We start from the raw sequence: 9,559 nt of genomic DNA, 5'->3' as shown, positions 1-9,559 counted from the left end.
ATGTGTAACTCAGAGAGTGTGCAAATGTAACCACATTTGGTTACATATTGTACACTCTTCGAGTTAAATTGACAATTGAGGATTTGACTGTACACCAAGTCATTCGGAAGGCTTTGTGGCATGCTGCTGGATCCTTAAAGTGTGTGAATAACTGAATATCCATTTAAAATTGAGACCACAGGGAAGAGGAAGATGCTGTAAATTCTGGGTATTCAATTTCAACCGGACACAGAAGTGTTGAGCTGAGGCTGCTGTGTGGTTTTGGACTGACATGTTTGAAACCCAAAGTTCATGTCTGGGATCAGATCAGAGACAACAATAACATGCTAGACTGAATCTATGATGTGAAGGGTGATCTGCAGAGGCAACAAGTGCTCATTATACTCACTGTAGATTGACTGTACATATTTATCCATATTCCCAGTGTGTAGATACTAGCTGACTCTATACATATATCAGCATCACATCATATCGACTGTCGATAGTCTATACATATACAGTACAGTATATCCATTCAATAGATGTATGTGCATATTACTGGTGATAGATGGCGCATGATCCAATATGTCTACATTCATAGTTCATACAAATAATGCTAACCAAGTCAGCTAACCAAGTGCAGAATGGCCAGGCCATTCTTCTATTTTATATGTTTACTTATTTTAACATTTGTACAGTCTCTGAGTTACACTGATGGTATTCCTGTGTAGGATTGACTAATATGGAAGAAAATTTATTGATTCATATATCGTGATTGCAAGCCAGCCCCCCTACCACCACATTCTGATGCTATAAATTGAACTCTACCGCCATTCAGCGTCAGGCCAGTTACACATCCAGTACATGTTAGCCTCGCCACTCAACAACACACAGCACCGATGCAGTATATCAGCCATCATTAATAACTGTGGCGGCTCTATGTGCTAGGCTTCCATGGCCGTATCGATGCACGTGAGTGCGTGTCCATGATCGATATCTCATTAGGCACAGATTGGGGAGATGGATGCAGACTCCCTCTGCTCTGCTGACTGCAACTGCAGCTGACGAGGAGGCCATTAGGCACACCGTCTGACATCCACAATGGGCTGTGGCAGCCATTAGCATTGCTACGCTAATTGTTGTTGCCATAGGTAAATTAGATGGGGTTTTATGGTTGCCATCAATCGCGGCGTATATGTAGAAGCTACAGCTCTCCATGAGCTAACTGTGCTACTTATTTATTACTCAGTGGTTCTCATCATTTTCATGTCAAGGACCCCCAAATTGATCCGTATTAAGACATGGACCCTCCATTTGAAAATATGTTGTGCCAAGACCCTCATAAGAGAAGATCGTAGTTGTTAAATTAGATTAAGTACAGAATTCTACAACTGTCTATAGGTGGGAAAGGAAACGCTATGATCTGTTAGTCATTCTTATATAGTACATTTCTCATCTTATAGCTGGTGAAGCTAAATTGAAATTAACCACTTTCAATCTGGCATCGCTATTTTGTGCATGGCATTGGCAAAATCTTTTTTTTTTAAATGATAATGGCAGATCTGCAAGCTTACACAACACAGTGTGTTGTGAGCTTGTAGATATTGGCTATGTTTTGCTATTTTTAAATACTGTAGTGCTTAAATGGTTAAACTGTTCCTCATTTTGCTGGGGACCCCCTAGAACCCCGTCAAGGGCCCCTGGGGGTCCACAGACCCTATTTTGAGAATCACTGTTATAACTGAATGTTCCAGTCACAATTATGGTTTATCAAAGTGGGAAAATGTAGACATATAGTAATGGGTAATCTTGCAACAATTAGGACTGCTTTCTATTGATTAGCATTTACATCTCTCCTCTTATTAAAGTCCTTGTGTCATTAAAATCCTCAGAAAAATCATCCCTTTTCAATAAATGTACATGGATTGGATCCTCCAGAATTTGGGTAACACAATATCCACAGAGAATATCAGAAAACAAACACAATATGCACCATGACGAAAACATAACTTAACATCCCTGTATACTTCCTCATTGATCAGTGCATGTAAATGCATGTTTTTATTGAGTCTCTGATTGGCGTTCAGCATGTGATGTCACAGTCCATCTGAGTTGCGTGCCCTGAGACAAACCTGGTTTTCAGCGAGCGAGCGCTTGTCTGAAAATCAGATTCTAGTTGTAAAACACTATATTAATAATTAGGAGATAAGCAGAGTGCATGAAACTACCAGGATTGGGTACTTCAAAAAGACATTAACCAAACAAAAAACGAGATGGGGGGGGGGGGTCTTTAAAGCCTGGGCCAAGTCCAAACTAAGACTGATCTCTTTAAGAAGTGGGCCGTGTCCCAAACGGTGACTGATGAAGTGAAGTCACTTAGCCTGCTTTGCCCTGGATGCCGAACAAATCGTTTGACGGCATTTAAGCTAATAACATTGATTTGTGGAAGTGGACAGTTGTGCCATATCCATCTACTGCCTGCCACAGGAGCAGCGTGAGGCAAGACAGAAATAAAGACAAAAGAGACAACAGGACGGCACGCACGGTTGGAGCAAAAAGAGAACGATGATGCATTGACAATAAGAAAAAGAACTAATTTGACACGTTTCTACTTTGGCAAGCATTTCAGTTAGCCATAGAGGCATGAGGCCCTATCTAATTATACTGTTGCTGCTGTTGCCCCGTGGGCTACTGAAAGAGATCTAAGACGCTCAGCCACACACAGACTGACAACGCACTACGATACCCCACTCAGAGGAGACTATCTGTCTATTTCTGCCTCCAGAGCAGCCATCATCAGTCTCCTGGGACTTTAATACATTAATATACACATCAAAGAACTGATTTCAGTCACCAGTGACCAGGGGGGCTATCTTATGTAAATATTACATGATTCTCTCTGTGTCCAGCCCATCACCATTCACTACTGCAGTAGAATCGTTGTAATAGCATTACTACAGGGGGTTAGAATGCTGGCCTGCTCGATGGACTGGTCATGCAATGTCAACTACGGATGAAAATCGAACATGAAAGTAACCGTGACAAATACCAGAAACACCCTCGTATCCAACCCCGGACCGCAAGAGGATGCAGAAAGGGAGAAGGGAGGAACATGAGGCATTTTGGGACCGAAAAGCATCTTTGGGCCATGATTAGAGAGCTAATCTGACCATGATGAGCTTTTGGCAGAGACACAGAGAGAGAGAGAGAGAGAGAGAGTGAGAAAGAGAGTCAGAGAGAGAGAAAGGAAGAAAGAGAGAATGAGTGAAATATGGTAATAAGAGAGACGTATGAGAGAGATCATTATACATGGAGAGAGGAAGGGAAGGACAGCAGGACAGTAGCAGCAGCAGTTTAGCCTCCATGGTTTGTTGGACTGTGTTCAGGTTCAAATGGTTGAGCCACATCCAGCCCACATCCCTTCATGAAGCTGTGACTGAAGAGTGCTTGAGAACAGGATCTCCTTTTGAGCCACTATCAAAATGCCGCCCAGTTCTGTGGGCCTGCTGGGCCAGTGAGTGGTGTGGTATCAAACATTCTCCCTCTTCTCATTCTCTTCCTCTCATTCTTCTCGTCTTCTGTCTTTCTCTTCCCCCTCTGTGCTTTCAGTGGGTGCCTAGCAGCTGCCGGTAATTAAAGGAGTAGAGTGTTAACACACTGCGCTGGATAGGAGAAAGACAAAATGAGGGAAGAAAGAGAAAGAGAGAGAGAGAAAGAGAGACGCCACTTGAGAGCGAGAGAGACGCCACTCCTGGACAGCCTGCTGCGTCTCTCTCTCTCTCTCTCCACTGCCTCTCTCTTTCTCTCTTCATTTCTGCTCCTCATCACCGCTAGTGAGCTAATGTCCTGCCATGTTCCTAATTAGCTACCTTAGCATCAAGCGCTTCCATCGGCTTGCGCACGCCGCAAACGTAAAGATGGGAAAGAGGAGGAGAAAATAAACTGAGTGTCTCCAGACAAGAAGAAAGGGGGACAGAAATTGTGGATGGCAGCTGCATGATTAGGCGGGGGGTGATCAAAGAGAGGGATGTTTATGTGTGACAAGCCAACCATCTCCAGAGAAGAAGAGATGATTTCAGAGAGGAGGGCGGAGGGATGGGGAACGTCCAAACAGGAGACACCAGAGATGTGAGTGGTGGACATGAGATGAGAGGAGATGAGAAGCTTTTTAGAGGATGGGTAACGTCATAAAACCATTATTGCTTTAGGCTTAGGATTCATGGATGACGGAAAGAGAACTGGAGAGATTGAGGTGGCATAGGAGGATGGAGGTAGGTAAGTAAGACTGGCACAGCTGTGTGAATGACACCACAAAATGTATCATATTTGGTGTGTGTGTGTGTGTGTGTGTGTGTGTGTGTGTGTGTGTGTGTGTGTGTGTGTGTGTGTGTGTGTGTGTGCGCGCTGTGGATGGTTGGAGGGGTGTTAAGAGTTCGCACAAGAGGAAGCAGCTGCATTCGTCTCCAGCGATACATACAGTAAAAGACACCTCCTGTTCCAGTACAAACCAACACAACTACACGCCCGCCTTGCAGGTAATCTGACAGCTAATTCTCACATCTCTTTTTCTCTGTGCCTCTTGCTGCTATCATTACCACCTTGGGTGAAACAAACTGGTCAGAATTAGCTCTGTTGTTAATTTACAGATTAAGGCGCACAGGAGCCATGGTGTCTAAATTAGGGCCTCCATTCTTTGCACCCTCTCACCCCTGTCTGCCTCTCTCCAGTAGCTTAGCTGGAGCTGACAGGGGGGTCTGTGCACCCCCCCCCCCACCCATTGAGGCAGGGTCATAGAAAGAGGGGAGGGTGGGGGCTCGGACCAGAGACAGGTGTCACAGGGGCGCCATGCTGTTGGAAAAACAGATGGCTGATCTGACATGAAAGTGGGTGCTGACCTTTTCCCCCTCGTGGTACAGTAATGCAGTGCACGCACCGCAGTGTTCGCATAAAAACACAACTGACTATTATTCACATGGTGTTATTCACATGGCGCCCATTTTTGCTCTCATGTCATACCTGAGTAAAGAAGTAAGAGCAAAATGGGCCGACGTGTGAATATAGTCGATAGAACGCACGTAAACCTTCTTGCAACACACACACACACACAAAAAGCATTCACACATCAAACAGCTGTTCCTGTTGCCCCACAGCTGCGTTCAACACCAACGGTTCTCACTCTTTCTTCACCATTTAAAGGTTGATTTATACATAGCACACCATTGACTACTTTTGGATGCCCAACAAAGCACACAACCAGGCATAAATCAGTGCCTGAATAGCAGCCTCATCGTTCTATGGTACAACGCACAGCCACCAGCCTGAGTTCCATTCCCTACTGCACCTAGAAAGAAACGCCGTGATTAACAGCCTTAGCATGGAGGCTAATGTTGTGGTAAATGATCCCTGTGTGAAGGCATGCAGACTGCAGGGAACACGGGGCTACAGTATATAGCCGGCCCCTCCTACATCCCTGCAGAAAAACACATGCTGAATTACCTTGTCGCCAGGCAATTATTTGTCCTGTCCCCAGGTTTGGAGTGATGTAAATTACTTTAAGTGCACTTTGCAGGGTCTGCCATCACGATAATGATGATTGCGGTGGGCTCTGACGCGTGCACACACTGCGCACTACACACGATTCAGCCATACCTTTAGATGCTTTTATTAAGAAGAGCTGTAGACGAGGGAATCAGGGCCATTTAAACAACAGCGCAAACAGATGACTGTGTGTGTGTGTGTGTGTGAGAGAGAGAGAGAGAGAGAGAGAGAGAGAGAGAGAGAGAGAGAGAGAGAGAGAGAGAGAGAGAGAGATGAGAGAGAGAGAGAGAGAGAGAGAGAGAGAGAGAGAGAGAGAGAGAGAGAGAGAGAGAGAGAGAGAGAGAGAGAGAGAGGAGAGAGAGAGAGAGAGAGAGAGAGCGAGAGAGAGAGAGAGAGCGAGAGAGAGAGAGAGAGAGAGAGAGAGAGAGAGAGAGAGAGAGAGAGACAGACAGAGAGAGAGAGAACACCCAGGGAGAATCTCTTAGTGTCTTTCAGCGGCTTGTTTGTATTCATCTTGTTTCCGCGGCATCTCCTTCTCCATCATTTCAGCTAACCACGGCCACTACCGACTCATTTACACATGTCTACCACTGCCAGTGACTCGTGCCTAAAATATGATAAATCCCTGTTCCTCTTCTTCATCCTGCTGCCAGACAAGGCTGACCATACTGCTGTAGTAGCAGGTAATGTCCAGCAGGTGTCACTCATGCCTTCTGTGGTCACTGTGTCATTGTCAATGTACTCAGGTAAGTAAGAAGCACAAAATAATTTTTTTTGCCTTACAAGGAGATTCAGAAGCACACACGGGCATGGCATGCGTACACGTACACGTACACAGAACCATCACCACAAGAGTTGTGGTGATGGTTTTGGTTCTGTGTTTTGTTGTTTGTGTGAAGGCAGTAACTGCCTTCACACAAACAACTCAGTAAAATCTTCAGTGTTAATTTAACTCGCAGAGTGTACAAATGGAACCAAATGGTCCAGTGGGTCCATTTGGTTCCATTCGTTAAACTATCCCGAGTTAAAATAACACCCCAGATTTTACAATAAACCATGCATGACTCTCTCAGTCTGTGAACACATTCACATTTCTTTCCTTCACATTCACACTCCGGGACATCATTTCTATCTGTAGACATCAGCCTCGTGTCAGAATAGGACAGCAGTCAGTCCGACTGAGGCAAGCAGCTCTGAAAGGAGCTCTGCCGCACAGCTCCGGGGAACAGCTGTTCAATTCCAGCCCTGTACACACGTCTACTGTACTTTCCTCCAACTCAGATTTCATCCGGGATAAACAATGGCGAGGAAAAAGTCCCTCTCTGTTTATTTAACCTGAGCATGAGGAAATGGAGGGCTTATGTCTTGTGCCTTTTTGGAAGTCAATGTAAAGGCAGGAGGAGGAACCCTGTCGAGACCATGTCCAACAACGGCCGTGTGATTATACACAGTAAGAGCCTGAGTGGGTAGTGTGGCCGTCTGGGAATCGGAAGGTCGCCGATTCAACCCTTGGCTCGCCTAGTCTACGTGCCAAAGTGTTCCTGAGCAAGACACTTAACCCCCAACAGCTTCCCCCGTGTGCGGTCTTGGGAGCCATCTGAGCAGCCAACAGCTGGTTGAAGCAGTAAAAGTAATTTCCTCTACAAAAACTGTATACTTAATCAAACTGTTGCTTTCAAGGTCTACTCACATGTTGTGCAGGACACACCAGCCACAGTGCGGGTCTCCGGAGCTCAGGCACTCTCCACACGTTCCGTACTGCTCACATGACTCAATGGGGACCTGGGTGACCTGAAAACACATGAGGTATTGGGATCAGCACACAATACAATTCTATTCTGTACAATGCACGTACAATTGTGTGTTCATTTTACTCAGAGAGTGCGCAAATGTTATCAAATGGTCCCATGAGGGTACATTCGGTTACATTTGCACACTCTCCGAGTTACAAATGGATAAACTAATACTGAGGATTTTACTCCGCACTTCAAAAGATGCACACAACCAACAGGCACACAGTGTGTGTGTGTGTGTGTGTGTGTGTGTGTGTGTGTGTGTGTGTGTGTGTGTGTGTGTGTGTGTGTGTGTGTGTGTGTGTGTGTGTGTGTGTGTGTGTGCACATGAGCGCTGCTGTGCACTGCAGCCAGCTGACAGCGTAGATGTTTAAAGAGAGGAGGTGGACAGACGAGTGCATTTGTGAAAAAGCAACAGTTGCTTTCGTTTTCCACACAAGCCTGTATTATAGAAACAGTATAGCAAGCAGCTGGCACCGGCTGGCCAGAGAAAGGCTCCTCAACGCCATCACTGTGCTTTTGTCTGGCCAGACGCATCTGTCCCCCCTAGGTAGAGCCTGTACAAATACACCCACAGAGGGAGGAATGATGACAACCCACCTCCCCCCAGCATACATAAACTGCTCCAAGCGTAATTTCTCCCCTGCCCACGAGGGCATTCCGTCTTCACTCAGCGGTAGAACTTTTGTCTCCCACACGGGAGACCTGGGTTCGAATGCCGGGGTACTACATAAATCTTATGGATTGCAGCTTCAAAATTTAATCCTTACTAACTTGACAGTTAACTAGCCAGCAGTTTGCCCTGGCTAATGTAATGTTCCCTATTAGAAAAACATATGAGTGGCGTATAGTTGCATAACTGGATGTCATTATTAAGTAATTATTAAACACTTAAACCTTATGTTAAAAAAATTAACAAGCATCCCCACCAAATCAAACATTCTTATAAATGTCTGCTGTTGTATTAGTCCAGTTCTGACTCCTATCTCTCTTCAATGTTCGATTGTCAATGTTATGACATGGCCAGAATAAGGACGCTAGGGTTCATGTGACATTGTATGAAGAATTGCTCTATTAGTATGTATGATATCACTGGAGACCAATAGATGTGATTCTAAGGTGAAACATGCAGGCCTGCACATACATACAGTATGTAAACAATGTGGAATTTGAATAGGTACGTGAGGGTAAAGTAAATACACTCCGGCTAATCAGTACTCAGACATTGGGAGACCAGCAATTTCAATACAGAACACACACACCTTTGTGCTCATAATACATTTGTCGTTTGCATTAAACTTAGACAAGGGCAGGTGAGAACATTTACATAAATAAGCACAGAGCAAACTCCAGATGGTGTTAAACACACATCTGAGGTGCCAAAGTGTGTCATGTCTCACCAGCCAGCCAGCGAGTCTACATAGTAAGATCCTAACATTGAAAGTGTACAAATTAAACAAAATGGGTCCCTTTGGTTTAATTTGAACATTTTAAGAGTTAAATTATCACTGAGGATTTTACTGAGGATTTTACTGAGGATTTTACTGTGTGTCAGTCAGGACAGAGTTGAGTGTGTTCTTTAGGCCTACAGCGATTTCAGCTGCCACGCAACATGTCTGTCTGTCCTTCTGTCTGGGTTAAGTGTCTGTCTGTCCTTCTATCTGTCTCTGTTGGATCATGAGTCTGTCTGTCTGTCTGTCTGTCTGTCTGTCTGTCTGTCTGTCTGTCACACAGACACATGACCCAACAGAGAGATAGACAGAAGGATAGATCCAGGATATATTCTCTGTCTTTCTGTCTGTCTCTCTGTTAAGTCATGTGTCTGTCTCTTTGTTGGGTCGTGTGTGTGTGTTGTGTGTGAGTCAGTCAGTCAGTCAGTCAGTCAGTCAGTCAGACAGACAGACAGACAGACAGACAGACAGACACACACACACACATGACCCAACAGAGAGACAGACAGACGGACAGAGAATGAGAAATTATCTGTCTGTCTATCTGTTGGGTCATGTGTGTCTCAGTGTCTGTCTGTAATTTGTTATTACCTATGCTGCTGCATTGTCTGAAGGAAGCCAAACCAAAATAAGTTTTACTCTTATGTACAGTACCTGTACACAAGATGTAACAATAAAGTACAACCTTGAACCTTTCACACACACACACTTCTGCCACATGGCACCTCAGTCTGTTTACAGAGGCTGCGGTTTCGAGGTCTCTGTGTGGGTGTGTGGATGTGTGTGTGCATGTGTGTG

The 9,559-nt window shown here is 45.0% G+C and overlaps 1 protein-coding gene across 2 annotated transcripts in view; it reads right to left on the bottom strand.

Annotated features, from left to right (window-relative positions):
- The window catches only part of plxna2 (plexin A2), a 231,624-nt gene that overhangs the window by 99,542 nt on the left and 122,523 nt on the right, over window positions 1–9,559 (bottom strand). For both annotated transcript variants that reach the window (XM_080445644.1, XM_080445645.1), the window contains one exon: window positions 7,208–7,308. In XM_080445644.1, the coding sequence (XP_080301770.1) occupies window positions 7,208–7,308 (101 nt within the window). The remainder of the gene's footprint in view (window positions 1–7,207; window positions 7,309–9,559) is intronic.

This window comes from Gymnoscopelus braueri, assembly GCF_963280865.1.
Source record: "Gymnoscopelus braueri genome assembly, chromosome: 12".
NCBI lineage: Eukaryota > Metazoa > Chordata > Actinopteri > Myctophiformes > Myctophidae > Gymnoscopelus > Gymnoscopelus braueri.
Note: the sequence above shows the minus strand (reverse complement) of the source record. Positions and strands in the feature narration are given on the sequence as shown.